This window comes from Trichechus manatus, unplaced genomic scaffold, assembly GCF_000243295.1.
Source record: "Trichechus manatus latirostris isolate Lorelei unplaced genomic scaffold, TriManLat1.0 scaffold00037, whole genome shotgun sequence".
Taxonomy (NCBI): domain Eukaryota; kingdom Metazoa; phylum Chordata; class Mammalia; order Sirenia; family Trichechidae; genus Trichechus; species Trichechus manatus.
The window spans coordinates 8,479,805-8,505,553 of NW_004443973.1; the positions used below are offsets into that span (position 1 = coordinate 8,479,805).

The following is a 25,749-nucleotide window of genomic DNA, read 5'->3' on the forward strand; positions in this document are numbered from 1 at the left end:
ATAAAAAATTAAAATAAAATAAATAAAAATTAAAAAAAAAATTATGGCGCAGGCCATGATATTTTGGTGCTAATCTTGGTATATGTAGTTTATCTACCCGGTCGGTATCCATCCTATTAATTTCTCAGAGTTATCATTTACGTATATTTCATTTCTTCATTATAAAAGCATTGGATGTTGCAAAAATTGCTTTAACTGACAATAATATTTGAGGCAGTAAACTTTTATATATCAGTAGTAGTGAGAATTTGAGTATCTTTTTTTGTTTATTTTTGTTTTTACTTTGAAGAATTAACCGAACATATGTGTGTTGAATTGGGCTTGGCTTTTGGCTTACTAACAAATATCAGAATGAGTTTAAATACAGATAGCCACGACAGAGGCCTGTATACTTGCAGCACTGAATCAATGCATTTGTCTTCTCCAAGTCTGCAACATCAACTCCATACACAATGTCAAAGTTTTTTCTTTTGCTTGAATCATGCTCTGAGCTGCATGCTGTCACATGCAAACCATTTGCCCTGCCAAAGCAGCCTCTTGGAACTGAAAATTAAAGAATTTTCATACTGAAGATACCTAGAGGAAAAATTGAAGTCCATCCCATGAGTAACCTTGCTTTTGAAAACTAAAGTGAATATTTGAAAGCCAATAGTAGTTGGGACTGGAAAAAAAAAAACCACACACACATACACACAGCCAACCAAATAAGAAATCTTGATAGTAAATCCCATGCTTTATCCCTTCTGCTAAAGTCAAGATGGATAGTTAGCAAACACACCCAGCTCTACCTTTCCTTCTCATCTAATCTAGGAGGAGCAGTACCCCAGATGTCTCATTTTCTGTCTGAAATCTCTGGAATGAAGTCTAACTGGCTCAAATACAACCTCAATAAGGTAATGTTAATAGCTGAAGACAAAACTTGAGGTAGAATCTGATAACTTCATAGTGCCAGAAACTGAAGCAACATTCCATTTGGTTAGGATAGTCTCTAGAGTAGGAAGCTTCTCATACTTCTCTTTGGATTCATCAAAATGGCTATGAGCACCTTTTTTCTTCTTTGGCTTTCCAGAAGACTGAAACTTTTCTCCAAGACTCCTGTCTCAACATTGTGATACACAGTTATCAGTTCCAGGCTGGATTCCTTTAGTAAATGAATGGAAGCATTTCTGATGAACAGATGAAGGCTACAGTTGATTTGAACTTCGGTGGCATACCCTATGATTAAATTGAACTATTAAGTAAGATCATATCATCTGAATCATCTACTCTGTGTGCCAACAGCCAGTATAATTGGAGGCTTAGATTTCTGACTTCTAAATTCTTGAATGATCTAGAAACAGGGTCTGAAAAATAAAATCACTTTAATTTTTATACTTTTTAAAGTGTTGAAATAGTTCCTTAACAGCTGTAGGAACTTGTAGAGATTATATTATTGAATTTATAGGTGGAAAAACAGGTAACTTTCTTCCATCTGAACTTTCTTTTCAATGAATACTCAGTAACTGTTTATAGGAATAATCTAGACTTAATGAAAACAACATTTTTTTTCAATCTAAATTTTGTCTGGATTCTGGTGCTGGAAGATTTTCCTTTAGGATGAATTACAAGGTTTTTATAAAATTTGGACCACTTTTTAGAAAAACATGTGGAAGCTTGCAAAAGTTTTTCATCAAAGAAGGAAACCTAGAAGAATTTCTCATATTAGTTGCTCATTTGAATTCCTAGAATTTTTTCTAGAACTGTATATCCAGATGCTTTGGTAATAGAGTATTAGAGAAACATAAGAAATTAGGGCTACGGATTGTCTTTTTATCTGAGAGCATTAACAGATGGAGTATGCCCAAGTAATGAATTGCTTTTAGGTCTCAGTTTCTTTTGTAGCACAGTAATATTTGACTCTCTGATAAGTCACATGAAAGTGTTTTATCAGTTTTGCTCTTTTAAAAAAATACACTTTCCAAAATACCTCATGTAGAGTATCCTTTTTGTTAGATGTGGTAGTCATTAGAGTACTATGTTTCTCCATTGTTAGTATATACTAGCAATGTTTAAAGAACTTTACTATTGTATTTTCATTGCTCAGTTGTCTAAGTGTAGTTCTTATATGTATTTTAGTAGAAAATAGATTTTATTGCACTGGAAATAACTTGCTAATAATAAAACTCATGATTCATCTAATCAGCATTATCAAAAATAGAATGTAAAATTTGCATAAGGTGAAGTTTATCTTGGTAATCTGATTGCTGTCTTTTCCTTCCTTTCTTTTAAACAAAATACTGTTATCATTAGATGGTTAAACTAGAGAAAATTCTGTTTTCAGTACTGTTTGTTGTGATGCTCTAGGAAGTCGAATTACTTGATAATGTAAATTTTGTTGAATTTGTGTATTTACCAGGTCCAAAAAGCTTATACCTTTATTTATATTAAATTATATGCAGCTTACCCAAAATATAAAGTTGCTTGTAGTATGTGTTTGTATGTTTGCTTTAGATATAGAGATCTTCCGGTCTTCTGACTCCTTTTTCTAAAATACCTTCACCTAATAGTGTAGTTATAGATCACTGCCTAATAATGAAACCCTCACTTGTCTGATTGATTTGCTACACCAATGGTAAATAACTAAAGAGTATTCTGTGTGTTGAATACTAGCTATTTTCTTATAGGTGGTTATAGTTTAATTGAATTTTATTCCTTGAGACTTTGTGTTGAGTTCGGATGAAATTCATGCCTTTGTTCCTTAAATATAAGTTGGCTACTTTCCTTAAGGCAGGAAAATCTTGTAAAAACTGCCTTCTTTAAAATCTGTAAGTTCAAAGACAAATTGTCAATTTTAATTTCACAAAGTTCCTTCGGGTAAGTTTTATAGTCTGCACATATAGTGGGTACTGACTGATGTGTTAGCAAGGCAAAAAAATGAATTCACCAAAATATGAAGGTTTCTTAAAGGCTTAGTCTACATATCAACAGTATTGACATACTACATAAATCATTAACGTGATTTTTCTGTGGAAATATATGAAGTTGTTTTGCTAGACTGTTCTTTAATTTTCTTAGGAAATAATTCATTCAAGTGATAGAATAAAAACCTAAAGGTAAGGTGATATTATTACATGTTTTTTGCATGTGTGTGGTTTATAGGTGAGGCAGTGGTATTCATTATACAATTACAGTCAGTTTTATGAGTTTGAGCTGTCCAGCTGAGGCTTTGCCCAAACAACTGGAAGCCAATTTTTACTATTTGGTAGAAAAAGCTTCTCTCTCAAGAATATTAGGATGGGAAAAGGAACAAATTCCATGGATCATTTTCGTTTTATTACATTGTGGTATATTGCTTTCTTGGCATTACAAATGCCAAAGTTGATTTTAAAATATTTTCTTACAGATGAAATTAGGTCATTCAGGTAACTTTGTTTCATATCTTAGTCTTAAACTGGTGCTGTGCAGGGAAAAGAGACCCGTTTTAATTAGTGTGAGCACAAGGGCTAGTTTCTCTTTTAGTATTTTATGTCCAAATGTTAACATCTTCTTAAATGTATTGTATATCACCAAGATATTTTAAACCATAGCTTCACCAGAAAAATGTACTGTTTTTATTAGAATAGGCAAATGATGCTCTGCCATAGAAATAAAACAAGTACTTTTGGGATACATTAAAGAATTTTATTATAAAGCTCTGTGGTTTAGTTATTAAACTGGTATGTAATTCTCTGTTAATCTTGCATACCTAGCTCATTTAGGTCTTGTTTGGATAACTTTTCACAAAATGACATTGACATCTAAACCTCAAATATCAATCTCATTTAGACTAGCAAATGTCTGCATTAAAGGCACTGTGTCCCATGTCAGTTTTTTGTAGTGTTACTGCTACTAAGATTTACTACAGTATTCTGCAAACTAACCTGGAGGATTATTTTAAACTCTCACTCATCATTTCACTATTTTTTTAAAAATTTTTTACTCTTCCATGTACTTCCTGAAATACAATACAATATTGACTTGCAAACTTTGTATATCATGTTGCTTTTTAATTATGATAGTACATGGTTCACTGGCATTTTTTTAAAATTCATGTATTAACAGACATTTAAAAATTTCAGTATTTTAATTCTTCTTATTGTATTAATTACTACTTTATGGACCCCAGAATCATTGAATTAAATTGGTTTTGACGAGTAATGTGTGTATTTCTGAAAATAATAATGCCACAAAGCTTTAATATGATAAGCCATGCATCTTGACACCTGTTTCAGTATAGTGGTGAGGCAGTCTGTCAGAATATGATAAACGGTGTGGGCCCATGTTCACTTAAATAAGTTGGTGAGTTGAGTCTTGGTTTCTGAGTATTTTGTTTTTTCATTGCTTGTAGCTTTATTGGTTTGTTGGAGAAGGCTTACTAAACTATAACAAATTATAAAGCTCTTAGCAAGTAAGTGTTGCTTGATGGCCAGAAAATTGTGGAAAACTGACTGAAAATTTTACTCTGGATAAGGGTAGAATTATGAATGGCTAGTGGCTCCTGAAGTGTTCCACTGAAGAACTTGCTTGCTCTTGTAGCAGAAATGATCTGTACATGTCCATTGAGTTTCCGTTGCAATTTCTGCTTTTCCTTTGTGCACTGGAACATTCAACTAGCAAAACTTGAATGACCTACCCCCTTTCTGCCTTGGATTTTTACAAAATTCAAAGTGATGCAGCAATGCCATTTTAAGTTCCTTGTTAAGAAACAAATAGGATTTTTATGACATTTAGCAAAAGTATCATGATTTGTGAACACTCCTCACTGCTTTTCCTAATCATGCAAAGTTTTCGTACAGTAAAACCTTATTAATGTGGATGTTCCTAACTGTGGAGTTTGAGTCTTTCATTTTATATAGAAAAATGGGAAGATACTTGTAATTAATGCTGTAAATCGGAGTCCAAGGTATCTGTTTAAGGAAGTTATTCTTTTAAAATATTTCTAAGGCCTTGGTATAGAATATGTGATATATAAATGATTTCTATTTATTAAAGCTAGTATGGTAACACTATTAATTTGTAAGACCTCCATGTTAACATATGTGAATATGTCATTTAATTTTTTTTACAAAACTAATATATATATTTTTTATTTTTGCAAAATTCTGGTCTGTACTATGCCGGGCACTCAACTAAAACTTGTTACAAATGTAAGCTCAAGAGTTTTTGAATCAGTAACATTTGTATTATGTTATAAGGAATCTTCTATAAGGATAGGAAAATCTGATTTTTAGTTTAGCTGATGTGGTTTAACCATATTTCCCCTAGCAAGAATATTAACTGCTATTTATTACAAAAACAAAACAATAACCACCTCAAAGCTAGATTTTTATTTTTGTCTGCTCCTGTAATCCCTCCCCTAGTCTTTAAAATTTAAAGAATTAAAGGGAGTTTATTTAATGAAACTGCTATTATTAAATGATCATTAGGGGAATTAAATTTAATAGAACTCAAAGAGTTAAAGTTTAAATTCTCAGGGAGGGACTAGACCCATCTACTATGGAGACGGGAGAAAAAAACTCTTCCCTTTGTCTTCCTAGCATTCTAGGTATGTAGCATATTCTGACCCAGAGGTTTAAAGACTGAGGTGTCTTGCAGAGGGGTAAGGGGAAACTTATCATGCTTTTAGGAAAATGTGGATTTTACTTCCCCAATTCTTGGATCTTAGAGATTACATCAGTGTGGGAAATAGCATCTCCGGTACACACGCATGTACGTGCACACACACACACAAAGTACCTTCACTGTTCACAGAGTTTCCTGTGCTCAAGGGAGGCAGTTTCTTTAGGAAATGTAATCTGGAATGAAGGAATGAATACATTTGCTTTGTTTGCTGGGCGGTTGTCTTATAACACATAATTCTGTTGGATCTTTGATTTCTGGACATTTCAGCTTTCAAATGCATTTCAGTAACTTTTGTATGAAAATATGAGGCTCTAGGTAAAAGTATATTTAAGGGTTTGTTTCCCTCAAATTGGTATTTTTTCTTCATACCAACTCATATATGGTATGCTATAGGAAGCTAATTATATGTTTTAAAAGATTTTGAGAATGTTAGGTCAGTCTACTGTTTCTTAGTTTTTGTGGGTTTTTATCTTTTGCTTGCCTTATTTAGTTTTAACATTTGGATATTTCTAAAGTCCTGAATCTTTATCTTTTCAGAATCTTTAGAAGAACAAGATGTTCTTGATAATAGTACAGAGCAAATTGATGACAAAATATCAGCTACAGAGCAGACAAACCAAGTGAGTGAAAAAGCACCTGGCACAGAGGAACCAGAGGAAAAACCAGAAGGGACTGAGAATGAGGAAACCTCAGTGAATGAAGCCAAATCAGCAGTTCCCAGTGTTGATTCTCTTCCTGATCCTGAACTAAGTGGAGAATCATTGATGGCAAAGGAGTAAATGCTTCCATGTGCCTTCAACTGAATATTTGTAGTCTTGTTGATGTCAGTTACTGCTTTTCAGGTGGTGGTTTCTTTTTTTTTTTTTTCCTCTAAGGATATGCTTGATACCATTCGAGTTTAGATTGCCTAGCTACTTTAGTGTCAAAGCTGTATCTACTGGGTATTAAAATTGAAAACAAGTGATATCAGCAAGGTAACATCCTTTGTAGACAACTTTTAGATATCTTTTGTCTGTTCTAAAAGTAAACAAATATGAGGGCATCCCTGTTTTCTGTATGTATGCCTGTAAATAATATCCATTTTGACATAGGAAGCTCTTTGTTTAGGAATAACTTCTCTAATAGTGTTTGATTTAAGGAATGAAACTCAATTAAGATTTTGAACACCTCATCATTAAAAAATGGATAGAGTTTTAACCTGAGTTATTTGCCAGGGGGGAAAAAGTGACTATTTAGGCATTTTCATTAAGCGGTATGAAAGTTGTAAGTGTAACTACATAGGCATTGGTACGAATTTCGAGTAAGAATGCAACTGAACAGTCAAGTGCAGTGTTTCTTTTTGATGTTACTTATTTTGCAGCTGGGCCAAGGCACATGATATATATAATTAGGGTATGTTTACATATTAACAAATAGGAAATATCTCTGCACTTGACTGTACTTGAATTCTGAACATTATTTATATTTGTAAAATGATGATATATAAGTGAATATTATGCTCTTGTATGTATTTTGTTAAGGAAAATAAAAATGATCTGGCTGCAGTTTATTTTATCTAGACCTTTTCAAACAGTATCTTGGTGGATGACTTGAATTCCTGAAAAATCTTAGTAGCGGAGCCCACAATACAATAAATCTATAGATTCTGCTTAGAACATATTATTATGCTTATATTCAGATTTGTTGTCTTTCAAATTCATAGAAGTAGTGCTATTTAGACGTTCTAATCAGAGGTTAAGTTTTGTTTTGTTTTTAAGTCAGGAACACTTTGGGCCATTTGTAGCTTTTAACTTTGAGAGGCAAATATGTTTTGTGAGAATAGGCAGTCAGTGGCTGGTAGTTCATTTGATTTAATATGTGTTCTAAGGATCAATTGGGAAAAAATTTTGACCCAGAATAGTAATTTTTGGATCTCAGATACAGCGTGGTTATCTTTTAGAGCTTCATTTTATCTCTCTTCTCCATTATTAAAAAAAAAAAAATGAAATCAAGTTATGCCAAAGGAAGGAATATGTATGAATGGTATGTATGGCTGATATTTCTAAGTTGTACACAGTTCATTCTTAATCATTTAAAAATATATCTTTATGGTTTAATGTCTTGCAGTTGACAGATATTTTTAAGGAATCCAATCTGTAAATCATCTGAGACATCATGGTATAGTGACTAGAATTTTAGAGCATACAGAGCTGGACTTAAATTCCAGCTCAGCGGTCTTGTGCAAGTCACCCAACTTTCTGAGACTGACTGTTTTCTCATCTATAAAATGGGGAGAATAATGACTACTTTTCAGGGATATTGGGAAGATTAAAAATAATTTATATAATCTGCCTAGCTCACTGCCTGATAATAGATATTAAGTAGGTAGTAGTGGTGGGTATTATTGATAGCCTTGTGAAATATGAAAAAGCCATAAATTCTTCCACTTGAAGATAAAGAAATTAAACAATAGGAGCATATAATTCAGCTGCTCAAAACCAAGCTAAAATTTTCTGCACCGACGTACAGTGCTCTGGCAACTTTTCTCTATCATATGTACGTATGTAAATACATAGATTAAGGAAATAGGAAACTGAAACTCTTATGTCATGTAGTTTTTTTTTGATGCATTTCATCAGTTATTGGCCCGTATACATTTTGCTAACACCTTGCAGAGTCTTCTTGTAAAACATTCAAATTCGGATGTACATTGCTTGAAAATGAATACTTCAGAGAAATATAGTTTAATGACAGAATCAAGCAGATATTGTGAGAAATATCTTTGAAAGAAATATGGAGGAAGGTTAAAAAAGGAGATTAGTAGAAACAATGCAATAGGTAACATACTGTAATGGTATAGTATCCTTTAAAATGGAAAAATTTATTCTGATACCTTTGTAATAAACACTTAATGCTTGAAAGAATAGTAAAATATCCCATTTCTGATTATTAAGACTAGTATAAATGAGGAATATCAATCTATTAGGTACTGTTGGCCAGAGTGGTCTTTACTTCCCTACTTAGGAATGCTCAAAGGGCCATCATCTAAACTCTTCTCACTATTCCCTCAGTGTGATCTACAAACATTGGTCTGACTTCTGTCTCTTCATCCCTCCTCGACCATTGTGCTGTAGCCACATGGGGCTCCTTTAAATTCTCCGACCATGCTATGCTAAGCCTTTTCCTGCCTTAGGTTTCAACTTAAATTTTCCATCAGAGAGATGCCGTCCAGAGCTCCCTATCTAAAGCTGGCTTCTGCCTGTTACTCTCTATCATGCCACTCTATCTCTGCTGATGGTCCTTATCACAATTTGTGAGTATTTTGTTAACTGTCTTATTCACCTCTGTGTCTCCAGTGCTCAATGCCTGACACATTTTTATTATGCAAGTGAATAACTTTGTTGCTAAATCCAGTGAAAATTCTCACTCCCTAACTTATTTAGCTGCTTGGCAGCATAGACATTGTCAAACACTCCCTTTTGTTTGAAACACTTTTCCTTTTGACTTTTGGGATCTTGCACTTTGTTCTCTTATCTTCACTCTCCGTGTCTTTTGCAGGCTTCTCTTCTCCTGCCCATCCCTTAAGTGATGGGGTTCCTTTGATTCTACCTAGTGTCATCATTTCTTCACTCTACATAGTCTCTCTCTGGAGCGGGGCGGGAGGGTCTCACCAACCGTTAGGGGTTTAATTACATCCGTGTCGCCGGTACTCAGATCTGCAGTCTTGACCTGTTTCCTTCACTTCATAGCTCTGTATTTACCCACCTACTGGATTGTCCTTCACAATCAGTGTATTCAAGAGTGAACACTGTCTTCAGACCTACTTCTGTGTTTCTCATCTCAGCAAGTAGCACCACTATCCAAGCCAGAAATGAGTCTGTCTGCTGATCCCTTTCCCCTTTTGCCTGTATTCAAACTGTCATTTCTTGTCTCCTAAATATCTTCCAGTTATATTCTCATTTCTCCATCTCATTAACACTACATTAATAATGATAATAAGTGTTTGCATTCTTACTCTGTGCCAGGCAACATGCTAACTACTATACGTATGTTATTTGTTCTTTGTCAACAATCCTCTGAGGAATTTTATCTCTGGATTATAGAAAACTGAGGCGTAGAGAGAGTAAACAACTTGCCCAAAGTTATATATCTGGCAAGTGGAAAATCTGGGATTTGAATTCAGGCAAATGACTTCAGAGGCCTTACTTTTTTTTTTTTAAATTTAATATCTTGTTTTATTTTTAGTGAAAGTCTACACAGCAAAACAGGTTCCCATTCAACAATTTCTACACATAATATTCAATGACACTGATTATATTCTTAACATTGTGTCAACATTTTCATTATTTCCCTTCTAATTCCATTCCGATTGACTTAGTCTCACTGCCCCCCTCAACTTTCTCATCTATGCTTTTGAGTACTTGTCCATTTGGTCTCATATAGATAATTTTTTAAAAGAGCACAGTACTCAAGGGTGATTTTTTTTTTTTTTTTTTACTTTTCAAGCTAACCTGCTATTTGATTAAAAGGTGACTTCAGGGGATCGTTTTGGTTCAAGGTTTAAAGAGTATCTCAGGGCGGGAGATTCTTCCAGTCTCAATGGGTCAAGTAAGTCTAGATTCTTGGAGAATTTGAAGTTCTGTTCCACATTTTTCTCCTTTTCAGAATCCACCTATTGTGACCCAGATCAGAATGTTCGGTAGTGGTAGTGACACCATCTAATTCTTCTGGTGTCAAGGTACAGAAGGCATGGTTCATGGAGACAATTAGTCCTTTTGTCTGGTTCCTTCTCTAGTTCTTGAGTTTCCTTCTTTCTCTTGAGATCTTACTCTTATTTACTCTTCAGCTGCCTTCTAATTTGGGCCTCCTTCATCTCAGATTATGGAGCTGTCTCTTCGCTGGTTTCCCTGTCTCTAATCTTTCCCATTTGCTGTCCATTCTCTGTACTGCAGCCTCAGTGAGTTTTCAAAAATGAAAAATTACCATGCCACGCCATTGCTTAAATCCTTTAATGACTCCTCATCATTCTTGGGATGAAGCCACATTTTTAAATAAGACCTGCAAGGCCCTGTGTAATTTTGCTCCTTGTTACCTCTAGCATCTTCTCTCGCCACAACTACTGCCATCCCCACCACCTCCACTTTTAATGTAGCTATACTAATGTTTTCTGTGCTTGAATATGCAGTTCTTTTTAATCTCCCAGACTTCTCAGAACCCAAGTACATTTGTTAGAATACAAATAAGAATAAAAATTAAAATGAGTACAGAATTAAAACGTTACTAAGTTCTATCAATCCATAACTATTCATTTTGTCTCAGCCTAATTTCTTTCCTCCTCGGAAACTAGTCTACATTTTTTACTTTAAATACTTTTTAAAGAAGCCTTTTTGAAAATCACCGAATTTGCTAGATAGTAAGTCTCCCCAAATTGCCTTTTATCAGTTTGCCTTTGTGTGAAACTTAGATTCTATTTAATTGCTGTTCTTTTACCTCCAGAGGTCCTGTTATGTGCCATTTAATTTCTATTACTCATGGACTTTATAAAAAGAAAACACTATCCACTTAGATAGTTTTGCATTATTTAATGCTTTTTAAAACTTAGATTTTCTGTTTTATGCATTTCTGTCTCTTAAGTATTTATGCCTTCCATTTTTCCTTTGGCAGCAAAATGGATAGAAGAATGGAAGTACTCTGGGAAGATTAAAAAGTGTTCTAAAAAATCTCCCTCATAAATTAGATTTTGAAGTTCCTATTCCAGGATTCTATGAGACTAGGCCAGATTTCCAGCTGCCAAAGACTTTTACCAGATCCTTGGCACTCAATTTAGGAAAACTGGGAAAAATCATTTATTTTTGTGAAAATAAATATTTTTTATCTTAGTCTGATTTTAAAGGGGGAAGAAAGTGGGGAATCAAATGAACATTTTTTGAATACCTACTCTTGATCAGGCACTGTGCTCTAGGTACTGTCAAACATTCTCCTAACGTTCTCACGACAACCATGTGAGGGGATAGAATCCTATCGAGCAGGGATTAAGTTAATTCCCTGAGACTACTTAGTTTATGGATGTTGTAAGTGGAATTTGAACCTAGGATCTTAAAAGCCTTGCTCTTTTTATTACCTCTGAGCCCCTTCATTCTTTGGTAGCTGAAAGAAACAGGCTAATGCTCCTTTTGGTTTCTTTTACATTTTTGTGATAACTCAGATGTTACTTGTGGCAGCCTTCTCTTAACCTAAGACTTGTCAGACTCTTTGTTCACACACCCTTCCCCTGAAATTCTTTCATGATGTCTCCCAAACCAGACTGAACTCCTTGAAGCAGGACCATATCTGCTTTTGCTCATCATTTTATTCCCAGTGTCTGGCATATAGAAGGCACTTAATATTGAATAGGCAACACACATACTAAGAATGGGGAATATTGATGGTCTTAGTACAGCTTTTGTATTGTGGGGAATTTTGCAGATCTCAAATTCTTTGAATTAATGGGTAGGGAAAGGGCCAGATAACTTGTTCTTACAATCTAGGCAAATTGCAAACGGCTGTTCTGCCCTTTTTCAATCTGTCGTCCACATAGCTGTTGGTACTTTCTAAAACACTAACATTTAAAAATATTCTAAGGCTCATTTATGTATAACAGATTCCTTAGACAGCTTGCAAGGCTGCCCTGTAGAATCTATATCACTTTTCCAGCCTTATCTCCCACTATTCCCCCTTCTGCTCCGGCGACAAATAAGTATTTCATACTTCTGAGAAGTGCCATGAACTACTCTTACATGATGCTGTTCTTGTTAAACTCTCACCTCTCTAAGACCCAGCTTCATCTGCAGTCTTCATCAGCTTTCCTAAGCAGTTAATTGCTTTCAGTTCCCATTGTACTTCATATACCATATCTAATTTGTAATCTCCTGATCGCTTGTTATTTGTTGTGTATGCTTCCCTCATCTGACTAAACACGAAAGAGAGGCCATGTTTCTCAATTTTTATGTTCTCGCTCTTGCTCTCCACAAACAGAAAGAACAAAATGAAACAAAAACCTGCTGCATGTGTGAATAGAGCATGGATTCATGTAAATAAGTGGTGGCAGGAGGCTCCCGTTCTTTATAGATAGACCTGACTTTGTCAGCACCAGTGGTTGGCGTGCTACTTCTACCTGAAACTCCTACAGAAAAAGGAATTTGGGTTAGAAAGTGAGAAGGACTAGCTCAAGATATAAGAATGTGGAAACTGCGAGTGCACTGAAGGTGGAAGGCGTCATTTATTGTACTCAGTGCCTGATACAGGAGATGCTCAATAACCATTAATGAGCTGAACTGGAGATGACCTAAGAGCCTATGTGCTAGGGTGGGATTACAGTGCAGGGGCTCCTCCCTCATTCACATGAATCTATGATTGGGTAAGTTTTCTAAATTGTACATAAAATAGCTTTGTTTAACAAACTTTCATTTTAAAGATACCTGACCCCATGTTTTACTAATCTATGGAATGGGGAATTTAAAAATATTAGTTTTTGTTTTTATGTTGATTTTTATTTATTACCTTATTTCTGACACATTTAATGTTGTAACTAACTGACATTAAGTTAGGAATTTGCTGAATTAAGTTACTCCTTTTTTGATATCTATATCTGGTGGGGCCTGGGAACACACACACATACACACACACATGCAATATAATTTAAGACTTTTTTTTCAGTATATAAGCAGTAGGAATTCAGGCTTTAAAGTTGAGTACTTGCTTCAAAAAACATTTAAAGGAAATGTTTATTGTACATGGCTAGTATAATTACAAATTGCTTCAGTGTGGTATGTTTTATGAATTAGATGTTCATTGTTTATTTTTAAACATGAAACTGGCCACTTGTACCTTATTGTCTGTAGCAAGAATTCTAAAGGCTTTGCCTACCTGCCAAGAGTTGACATATTTTATTAAAGTACAGTGGTTTCTTTCTGTTTAAAATTTTTCCTAGCAACAAAAAGGAATTGAGAATCTATTTGGGTTGAACATTTAGTCTCAATTATGAGTGTTCACGTAGCCAAGGCATACATGGATTTTCAGAATAGGATGCTGTGAATTTTATAAAATAATCTAAACTGAGGCTGAAATAAAATTTACATGGTTTGAAACATGCTTTTGGGTGGATGTTGTGGATCATTCTGTTCCTTTCTAGCATGCTTTCAGCTTTGTTTTTGAAGACCTGGATTCTTTTCGCATATTTATGTGATCCTCTCTTCAATAAAGCAGTCTGTTGTAATTGGATTTGGTGAAATTAAATTGCATTGTATTTGTTTAAAACAACCACAGTCATTGAAAAAGAGTGGGGATTTTCTCTTTCCTGCTGCTCCTCCATCACCCCCAACCAAAAAGGAGAGAGAAGCAGCTGTTCAGGTTTTAGTAGATTCTGATAATACCAATTTATTTACCCAACAGACAATTGTAAGCAATAGTTTGAAGGAAGCACAAATGTCCCGCACTCTCCCTTTAGGTCAGGATGGCACAAGACTACACAATTGGGTGTCAGTACAGTAGTGCTGTGTGTTTGGAGTTGGAAGAAAAGCGGTAGAAAGCAGATGACTTGCCTTCTAATAAACTAAATCTGGTGCTGCTGTGTTCCAGATGAGTAACAAGAGAAATGTCAGCGACACTTCTGTTTTTAACAGTTCCTTCAATAGACACATAAACAGTTCAATTTGTGCATTATAGGTTTTATTGTCTCTAAAGAGTGATTTGTGTCCTTATTTCTGTCAGAGGGCCTATGCTATCTAATTTTTTAGACCTTTGTCTTCATTAGTACAGCAATTTAAGCTTGTGACCATTGTACTAGACCTCACTGATAAGCTAAGGCAGTATGAGATTCATAGTTCTGGCATCCAACCTTGCCACTGGCTTGTTGACCTTTCTGCTTTCTGCTTCCGAAACATGGGTTCATTTTTTTTTTTAAACCAAAGGTAGAACTCCATCTATTTTTCACGCACATTGTGGGTAGTTTAAAGGTTGGTAGAATCAAATATTGTGCTTTCAGATTTGATAATGTATGAGTACAGAAGGATGACCTTTGATACATAGTCTTATATCATCATGACATCAGCAGTAAGTGCAGCAATTACCTTTACTACATTGAAATGGTGCTTTAGCGTTCGTCTTCAAAGCAATTATTGCAAAAACAAAAAATGCATTTATGTTATAGTTACAAAATTTATAAAATTAAGTATCTTCAGAAATAGTCCTAATTTATGCATTTATTTTCATCATGAGTTTGGTTTTCATAATATGCCATAGTTCACTAACAAAGATGTTAATTGTTGTCCTTATAATATTAGGCAGATTGATGTAAATCCATTTTTTGTTTCATGGATAGGTTATTTTTCAAGAGTATTAAACACTATTTCAGTACAAAACAGTTTTACAATGAATGTTTTAAAATAATAGTCTATGTCCAGTGTTCATCTAAAGGAATATTTAGTGATGACAAACGACACATTATGTTGTGGTAACATACAGCTGCATATAGCTTCTGCCACTGTCTGTGGGATCATTGCCCCAGACATTTGTATGTTCATGTATTCATTCATTTCTTCTTTAACGAATGACTTCAATGTGCGAGGCACCAGAGATATGAAATAAATGAAGCGTGGACCCTATTCTCAGAGAGTTCACATCTAGTAGATGACTTTAGCCTAATAGTTTACTTCTATCTTAGGAAGACCCAAGATGAAAAAGCAGTAAGTTCATCTACTGAGTGCCAAATGGAAAGTGCATTAGACTTAAAGTCAGGAGTTGAGGTTTGCATTTTGGCCCTGCCATTTACCAGCAGCATGACCTTGTGGGACAGGTACATAACCTCTCTAAACCTTAGTTTCCTTGTCTGTTTAAAAAAAAAAAAATGTAGTGCACAGAGCTGCTGTGAAATGTAAATGATAAGAAAAGTCGAGGCTCAAGTCTGGTCCAGAATGGGAAACTTCCTTTCTCTCTTCCCATCCTACCTTTATCTCCATCTGCACCTCTCACTCAGGCACTTTACTGTTTCTCTGTGAATTTCTCTTTTTTTCTAGTAGTCAGGGAGTCCAAGGGCCTCTTGAAAATATCTGCAGAATTTTGTATGAGTGCATGCACAGTTTTTCAGGAAAGAATACAGAGCTCTCAACTAATGTTCCAAGGGGTCCATGAGTCACAAGGGCAGGGATTTTGTAGCTCTCTTCTAAGGGGTTAGTTACCCAGTCAAAGGTATTATTTAGCATTACTGTAATATTTGGATTGATGATGTGAAAAAAAAAATCAATAAAATCTCCACTACACTCTTTCATTGGGCATTAAAGAATTCTTCAAAGTATCCCCAGGGCCAGAAGCCATAATGCCAGGTAAAAAGAAGCAATGCTATGCCAGTGGCAAATCTGTACAAAAATGGAACTATATAGGTCAGTGCATGGGGCTTGTGAGTTTTCAGATTTCTGACAGTTTTATCAATGATCACGAGAATAGGTTAAAACTTGTCAGGTTAGTAAAATTTTTCTGGATCTGAAAATTTTATTTCTGAGAATGCACTCCACATTGTCTCCACAGAAACGTGAATTTTAAAAATAAGATGGCATTATTGTAGGAAATCACAAGGCATCATTCTGGATTTTGATATTATAAGTACTATATTTCTACCACCACCCCAGCTTGTTCTTTAATTGTCCTCCCCTCCCCAGGAACCTCCCCCACTCATGCAATGATGTCATAAACTTAGCTTCATCCTTATTCACAAATGCCTTTCTCTTGTCTGACTTTTTCTCTCTTGGTTTTTAATACTGGAAATCTGAAACACAATAAGAGAAATTCTTTAAAAAGTAACAAATTTCACCACATTTGCCATCGTAACACATGAGCTAGTTTCTCTTCCTTAGGTTTCCTTTTAGGTTTTGCTTATATGCTTTATAAATTGTTATGTATGCATTACATTCTTAAAACCAAAGCTGTGTCTGAGGGAGGGAATCTGTGTGTGGGGTTGCCTCCTGTAGCACCTCTCACATGAATTGTCCTGATCAAACTCCTAAGTCAATTACTGACCACTCTGTACTGTTCTAAAGTATGTGGGTATCTGGCCATTGGGAGAAGTTTGAAGCCTTTAACTTACCTTTTACAGACCACTGAGCAGCTGTCAAATGGTAATGAGTTTTTTCCTCATACTCAGTCAAATGTATGCTGAGAACTTGGATGCCTCATCTCAACTTTCCACTAATAATAGTTCTTCATTTCTTCCTCATAATATATTTTATTTGAGTTTGCTTATTTGCTCTGTAGGCAAAAACCTGTTCTATTATAAAACAAGGTTCATCACACAATTACGATAGTAGAAAAATTTTTTTTCCTCCCCCCCACCCCCAGGTGCTGTCAAGTCAGTTCTCATTCATAATGACCCCATGTGTATCACAGTAGGACTGTGCTCCATGGGGTTTTCAGTGGCTGGTTTTTCAGAAGTAGATTGCCAGACCTTTCTTCTGAAGCGCCTCTGGGTGGACTCAAACTGCCAACCTTTCAGTTAGCAGTCAAGCATGTTAACTGTTTGCACCACCCAGGAAAAAAATAGATTATCAAAATGGTCAAGAATAGGAGTGTTTAAATAATACTTTAAAAATAGTTTTGAAGTACTTTTAATGTGAGAAAATGCTCATGATTTAATATTAAGACAAAAATTTATGTAAGGATACATAGTATATACAGTCTGGTCCCATATGTGAGAATACACACACACACAGACACACTCATACCCCAGTACACGTATATGTATATGTACATATTTATGTAAAGAGACCGGAAAGAAATACAGCAAAGTTTTAACATTATATTTGGGTTGTGGGATATGGGTTAATTTTTTTCGTTAGTTTTTTCCGCCTGTTTTTTCCAGATTGAATACCAAGAATTCAATTTTAGCAATTCTGATTTTTAAAGTAAAAAATTAAAAATCTAGACTAATAATCTCCAGAAAATCACCTTGCTACAGGGAAAAAAAAATCTAAATTCAAGCTAATAGTTATTTCCAGAATGTTTTCATATGTGCAAAGTCTTTTGGGAAACAGTTGACTTAAGTTCAGTTTCAAAAGGGAAAGAAAATCAAATATTTAAAGGCAAAAATGAGTTTATATGAGCAGTAAAAATACAAGGGTCTTTGTTATTTTGGGACTAGAGAAGATAAATGAATGCTTTATGAATGATATGAGCTTAAAAATTAAGATGGAATCTGAAAAGCTCGGAGACATTTTTTTTCTTCCAGCAGCTTAAATAAGGTGCCCTCAGCTTGTGGGGCGGTATGACAGCCCCTGCACACATTTACATATTTTCCCTGCCTCCCTCTATATGCACATATATAGACATGCACAGCTCATTAATTCCTTTAATTAAGAGAAATGAATCAAAGGTTTTGTTTTCTAATAAGTAGTTGCTTTGTTATGCTCAATACGGTACCATAATTTTTGATGTTCCCTTAATGTTTTTTTTGAAATCTCACAACTAAGTTCTGATAGAGATTGCTTTTTATGGATGTTTAAATAATATCCTAAACCTGGGTTCTGACATACATTAGACATGGTCACAATGCAGTATGCAGTAAGGCATCTTAGTGCACTTTGGTCTAGTATAGTCTTGTGATAGCAATTATAACGAAAACAGAGTCAAGCATCACAAATTGAGAATTTGTAATGTTTCGTCTTTCAAGTGTTAAAAAATAAAGATGTCACTTTGAGGACTAAGATGTGCCTGACCCAAGCCATGGTATTTTCAATTGCCTCATAAGCATGCAAAAGGTGGGCAGTGAGCAAGGAAGACTGAAGAAGAAGAATAGATGGATTTGAATTACGGTGTTGGTGAAGAATATTGAATATACCATGGACTGCCAGAAGAATGAACAAATCTGTCCCGGAAGAAGTACAGCCAGAGTGCTCCTTAAAAGGGAGGGTAGTGAGACTTTGTCTCACTTATTTTGGACAAGTTATCAGGAGGGACCAGTCCCTGGAGAAGGACATCATGCTTGGTAAGGCAGAGGGTCAGTGAAAAAGAGGAAGACCCTCAACGAGATGGACTGACACAGTGGCTGCAACAAGGCTGAAACATAGCAACAATTGTAAGGATGGTGCAGGACCAGGCAGCTTTTCGTTCTGTTGCACATAAGGTCGCGTTGAGTTGGAACTGACTTGACAGCACCTAACAACAACAACATTTTGTCATAGAAACTTGAATGAATTTCACTATTTAGAAGATTAGAATTTAGGTACATTTACAGTATATGTGTAGCCCTGGTGGCAAAGTGGTTAAGAGCTATGACTGCTAACCAAAAGGTCAGCAGTTTGAATCCACCAGCTGCTCCTCAGAAACCCTATGGGGCAGTTCTACTCTGTCCTATGGGTCACTATGAGTTGGAATCACCTTGACAGCAACGGGTTTTTGTTGTATATGTAAGAGTTTATAGAAATACTAAAAAAAAAAAAACAACTGCAACCTGGTGCTGTCGAGTCATTTTAAATGTTTATTCAGTACAGTGTAAGTCAAGGCCAATTTCAGTCAGCTTGGCACTCTCGTGTGCTAGTTCTCATGGGGAGCCTTTTCTCCTGATGTTCCCTCTGCCTGAAACATATCTGCTTGGCATGTCCTCCTACCCCCCAGGTCTTTACTCAAATGCCACCTTGCCTACCCTAACCACATCTTCTTGACAACATCTCGCATCCCCCTTTCTTGCTTCTGTCTTCCACTAAATCGACCTAACTTCTCCGTTATCACTAACACTCAGTAGCAATGTTATCACCATTTAACATACTGTGTATTTTACTTCTTTATTTTGTTTACCGTCCCCCTTTGCCTCCAGTAGAAAGTAACATCCAGGTTGCCAGAAATTTCTGAGTGCTTTGCTCCCCGTTATATTCCCAGTACCTGGCAGATGGTAGGCTCTCAATAAATATTTGAATTCTCTAGAAATAATCCATTGGCTCCAAAGCGTTAGTAAATAAGCTTAATTTTCCTGGGGTTTTTACGGTGGAGATGGGAGAGATGGTTTATATACAGGAGGAGATTCTCCTTTCAATTACATCTTTCCTGAGAATACAGACCAATCTGTTTGACTTAAGAAAGCTGCTCTCCCAGCGCCTCTGATACCACTATAAACAGAGATCCTTTCATAGGTCAGTAGAACATTTAATCAAGCAGACTAGGTGATGATGTTCATGAGAATCTGGGCACAAGATGTGCCATAATACAAAAGTCAACTGGATTTTAGGAAAAAAAGTTACAAAAATTATTTTTAATATTACCTTCAAATGCAATGACCATATTAACCTTAATAAATAACTAAAAAAATTTTCCCAAATTTTCAAAGATCTCCCCCTTCAACCCCATTTCCACCCCATTAATGAAGCAAAACCAAGCTTATTGTCCAAATGGTGGACATTTGGAGAAACCTTTTGCTTCTCCCTCCTCTCTTTTCTGTTTCCAGACTTTTAGCCATTTCTCTGCTTGTTGTTGCTTCCCACCTGGGCTGACACTATAAAAAAACCAAAAAACCAAGCCTCTTGTCTTTGGGTCGATTCTGACTCATAGCGACCCCATAGAACGGAGTAGAACTACCCCATAGAGTTTCCAAGGAGCGCCTGGTGGATTCAAACTGCCGACCTTTCGGTTAGCAGCCGTAGCACTTACCCACTATGCCACCAGGGTTTCGGGCTGACACTATAGTAAGCTGAAATTAAAATAGTTGATGTTATCAGTTATGGTAAGAAGTTTGGTGAGGAAAGAAGAACAATTATTGCTTAAAAAGAAGTTTGAAAAGTCCATAGTGACTACAGCTGCATGTATTTCATCAGCATATATCATTGATAGCAATACAAATGCACCAAAAATAGTTTTTCTTTATTGCCCATTTTGCATTATTAGCACACATGTATTTCATTAGCACACACAAGTGAGACCAACATACAGGCATTAACAAATTGGCATTCTTTACTACCTATTTTGCGAAGTTAGTGAGCAGTTATTTGCAAGGCTGATCAAATAGTGTATGTAAATGCAAACACCTCTGTATGCTGTGGTGACATCTTTAAGTAATTGCAAGCTTAGTATGAAAGTTGTGTCCAGCCGTAAAGACCACTCTCTGTTAAAAGGTTAATCCTTTTAATAGCTGAATAGGCTGCCCTCTCAGACATAACTCAGAGCAAAGAATTTATTATATAAGGTACAATCTCATTGGGTATGCAAGGTAAATACCTCATTAAGAATGGAATGTGAAGGAGATACAGTACTACTCAAATAGGGCAAAAGGGGGCCAACAAGGAAAACAAAAATCAGTTATGGAAGTCAACTACTGCTTTTATTTTGTGTTTCATATTTTGTACTGAATAAAACAGACTGAAAAGGCTAGCTGCTAAGCATCAAGGAGAGCCTAAGAAAGAGGCCTGGAGAAATTGTTTGGTGAAGAGCAAAAGAGTAGGACATAGCCTGTTGGCCGTGCATTAACTGAACAATCTCAGGGGGTGGAAAAAGTTGACTATCAGAAGTTTATCTTCAGAGGGCTGTAATTGAAGAGATCCAATCCTGCATATATAAATCCCAATAGACCTTGGGCACATGCTTCCCAAAGGCATGGGCATTTCTTATGAATGACTTGATTAACTGCCCTCTTGTTTGAAGACATTACTTCTTTATGGAAAATTCCTTTCTACTTGTGGTACTAGACAATGGTATCCAATCAATTAGTATTAACATTGCATTTATTGTCATTTATCTATCATTTAAAAAAAATTAAATTACTCCTGATCCTCTGGAATTAAGTATTCCAAAAATGAAAGAGCTAGCTGGGTCTTGGAGGTTATTTGGTTCAGGCTTCTGCCTTTATGCTGTTAAAGAGCTAATGCACACAGGACAGGCAGACTTGTATTTTCTCAAAAAATACCGTGCCTGCAGTTGAGTATCAACTTTTCCAGTAAAGTCTGTTCTAACATACGTTTCTATAACATAAGTTAGCTCTTATGCAATTGGTAAATGGGAGAATGATGTCAGCATAACTCAGAAGTCATGTTGACCATACATAATTTTGCTCAGATCATTAATACTTTACATCACTAAGCAACAATGAATGCAGAGTATATGAACACAGCTGAATGCAGCAGGCTATGGAAGAATATAGACTATAGAACCGACAGTCAAATTAAGTTCAAAGGATGATCACCCTGCGAACAGTTTGGCCATGCACATAGCCTCTAGAGTGTTTATTTGTGTGGTTCCCTCTGATCTTTCTGTATTTTGCTCTTGTCTTCACAAATCAACAGCCTCACGCCTTCATTTTACCCCTCCTATCAAGCTATTTTCTCCTTCTAAAGGGTAAAAATTCCTACGCTTACAATAGCCGTTTTCTTAATTAGGAAGTTAACATGATTTGTTCTTTAAACAGAGAATATTTTTATTAGGTTTGTTCTTTTTGTTGGCATTTTTGTTAAAAAGTTGCTTAAGTTTCTAGTTGTCTGCTTTTAACCCATCTTTTCCTATAAGTCCTATGATTTTTCAGAATGCAAGTATGTTTTGAAACATACATTTCTTATAGGAGCAGAGCCTGTATTTAATTTTCTTAATGCATGTTATATGCTGTTATAACTGATCCTCATCTAGAAAGCTAAACCAAGGTTGGAACAGAATCATCTATAAACAACATAATGGTTAGAAGTTCAAGGAGCAGCACAGAGACTTGCTGAAAATTTTGTGGGTTCATTAGTGTCAAAGTTCAGAATTCCCAAGTCACATCAGTCCTAGTACAATGCTCTTATTCCACAGGCCTTTCCCACTTGCAGTGAATGAGAATATATAAAATGCTGCCTAAGCATATAATGGTGACTTCTCTGAACCTTCTTGCAACTACTAGAAATAATCTGGTGTTGAGAAGATAGTTTGCTCAGCACACAGTGAAGCCCCTTTCTAAACCTTTTTCAGTTACAGAAGAACGCTGAATTTTCTGGTAGGATTTTGGTCTTCCAATTCCTCCTCTGCCTCCCACCCAGCACTTAGGACTCTCAGTCTGTCTTCTGACTCTTCTTCGCCTCACTAGTTGGGCAAATTAGTTCACACGGACATAATCTCACGGATGCTATTGCAACTCAATAGGCATATATTGAACACTTACTACATTCAGGGAACGCTGTTAACTCTCCCGGATCAGAAATTGGTGTCTCACCAGAGATCTTCTAGAGGCAAATCTTTAGCCCAAGACAACAAGACGATGAAATGGAGACTCACGTATTCTTTAAAACCTGTTGCTGTCAAGTTGATTCTGACTCATAGTGACACTATAGGACAGAGTAGAACTGCCCACATAGGGTTTCCAAGGCTGTAATCTTTACAGAAGCAGACTGCCACATCTTCCACCCATGGAGCAGCTGGTGGGTTTGAACCTACAACTTTCTGGTTAGTAGCCAAGTGCATAAACCACTGTGCCACTAGGGCTCCTTCAAGTATTCTTTAAGTGTCCCTTCAGTTCCTTAAGGGACCAACCCTGATATTTTTGCTGGGCTGTGGTGTCTGCAAACAAGATGGGAACTGAGAGAAAAAGGGTGGGAGACTGATGAGTATCCATGCCTCAGAAGCTACCTTATTTAGTAACTTCTTTCATCTATGAAGTTAGTTTAATGACGTTTCGGTGTGTGTGTTGTATATGTTTACTCTACGAAAGACCATGGAAGTGTTAAGTGATTTCAAGAACTAAAATTCTCTATGTCACAAAGCCACAAAGCTGCAAAGCTGGCCTGGAATAGTGAAATTCCCATGAAATTGAATTGATCCTCAAATTATTGCTTAAATGATAAGACAGTAGAAACTTAAGAGCATATTAATGCTAATGGAAATTGCTCAGCTAATGCTGTGCAAGACCAGTTGAGAAGTGCACTAGGCATGCTACAAAAAGGCCATTATGCTCTCTTTTCATAGATGCATGATTTGTTTTATTCTTAAAACATTTGAGGTTTAAAGTTTTTATACGATGCTTTATGAATAGAAGTGTAATGAGGTTGAAAACCAAAATAGTGCTCACCACTGTGCATAGAAATAGAAAAAAAAAAAAGCCGTAGTTGAATGTGCCCATTTGAATGCCTTTTTCTAAAAATCCAATTTAATTTTTTATCCCTTGTCCAATTAGCTGCAAGAGTTAGAAAATTGAATGCTACCTGATTAAAATAAGAGACAATGCAAAATATTTTTAAAGGTCTTAGTTTTTATATTGATATTCTCTTAAACATTTTAAAATCAAAATTTTCTTATATAAAACTATTTTGCAGTATGTATGTGATTTATCTTTCAGTTTGAATCTACCTGTCTTAAATGTATACCGAGCTTTTATTTATGCTTTGAAAATATAGCAGATAAAAAGCATAAGTGTTTCTGATATTATGTTTTGTCATCTCCAGCTAAGAAGATTGAAATCCTGAGAAACAATTTTCTGAAGAAATGGAATAGTATGCCCTCCTGAACCCTTGGGGGAAAATAGCCTCTCTGTTGGCTCAGAATATGAAACAGTAAAACAGTGGAAGTGAAACAGCCGTGCCACACACGTCACATTTCTGTTTGTATCCTTTGGAACTTTGTTTTAAAAATACCTTCTGGAGCTTTATTTATTTAAGAAATAACCAGTACAAATAATATTTGCACAATCTTGTTGATGTAAGACTTTCCAAATCAGATGTATTTATCTATTTTCTGGGAAACTCAGGAGATTGCTTTGTAATCATTATGTTGTATAACTTCCCAGGGAGTATGTAAAACGAAGATTTTGGAGGTGCTCTAGAGTGGTAACATTTCTGAAAATATTAAGAGTCTTCAAACGAACTCGTCTCCTGGACATTGAGAGCCGCCTCAGTAGACTCAGGGGTCTTCAAGGACAGTGGTGGAGAAAGACCACCTTGAGGGGAAGAAAACTTTTTAAAAGGCAAACATGCAAAACATTGTTTATATTTTAACTGCTATGTTTTTCAAATAGAAAATAATTACATTTAGAGTAACAAACTCCTGGGTTTTGTCACTTCTGATCCCTCAGGGCTGCTTCTCCTGGGCTAAATGATAGTAGAGATAATTCAGCATTGTTAGGGTTGGAGTTGAAGACTATAAGATCCAAAGCAATTTTTAAAAATAGATTAACAAAATATATTGAAACAGTTTACCTGCACAAAGTACTCTTTTTGTAAAATGTTAGACTTCAAGAGAAGATTTCCTTCTTCTAACGTATGAATCTAATTAAATCAAATCGTATAAATAATTTTTAAAATTTACTTTGCAGGTAATCTATGTTATAAAATTATAGCAGTATATAGATGAGCAAAACCACCTGTCAGTGTCAGTTTTTACATAATGAAAGAAAAATCTATCTGCATATTTATAGTCAAATCTTATTTTTGATGCTAAATGCTTTTCTAAGCTTGTTTATTCACCTTTATCAACAAGCTTGGCTCCAAATATTTTGGCTCGTTCCAAAAGTCAAGACTTCTTTCCAAGGACAAAGATTCGGTGCAATTAAGAATATTCAGAGGAATAGGTGGTAAGACCATCCCCCAAATGGAGTTCCAACACTGCTTTGAGAAGTGGCAGCCTCATAGGACCAAGTGCGCAGTCCCAGGCTGATGGTTTGGAAGAAAACAGCACACATGTGGGTTTTAGACTCTGGCATATTATTTAAAAATTAGTTGATTTATCACAGAGTCGTACCTTGTACCGTTTTGATTTAGAAGTGTACCTCTTCCAGATTCTTTAAGAACTCAGGAAACTGTTGACTGGCAGGCACAGCATAAAGCACATAAAATTTCTGGGATCAGAGAGGAGAGCTGGTCCCAAGAACTGTGGGTGAAGCTGAACCACTTGGCAGCATTAATTGAGTTCTCAGTTGCTGATCACTACCTTCAGGGAAGTGATCCTTCGTCAAACTCTCTCTATTATGTATATTTACATGCTATTTTAAATAGCGATACAGTAGCCCTTGCTTGCAAGTTGTTTTATAAGGATTTTTTGAGTATAATTTACTGTATGAATCCTGTGCTAGTCAGGACCTTTTTGATTGCAAATGTCACAACTTCAACAAGCCTGACAAAGAGGAGACTGTTTTGGAAGGCTGCAGAGTTATCTCTTGTGACCTAAATT

General features: G+C 35.7%; 1 protein-coding gene across 5 annotated transcripts in view; it reads left to right on the plus strand.

The window, feature by feature from the left end:
• The window catches only part of LNPK (lunapark, ER junction formation factor), a 113,783-nt gene extending 89,645 nt beyond the window's left edge, over positions 1-24,138 (plus strand). For 3 of the 5 annotated variants that reach the window (XM_004375485.2, XM_023730547.1, XM_023730550.1), the window contains one exon: positions 6,178-7,638. In XM_004375485.2, coding sequence (XP_004375542.1) covers positions 6,178-6,419 — 242 coding nt within the window. In that variant the 3' untranslated portion in view covers positions 6,420-7,638. Of the gene's footprint in view, positions 1-810; positions 894-6,177; positions 7,639-24,029 lie in introns of those variants that run through there. The other 2 variants (XR_002823963.1, XM_023730548.1) reach the window with 2 other exon arrangements.
• Positions 24,139-25,749: the final 1,611 nt, after the last annotated feature.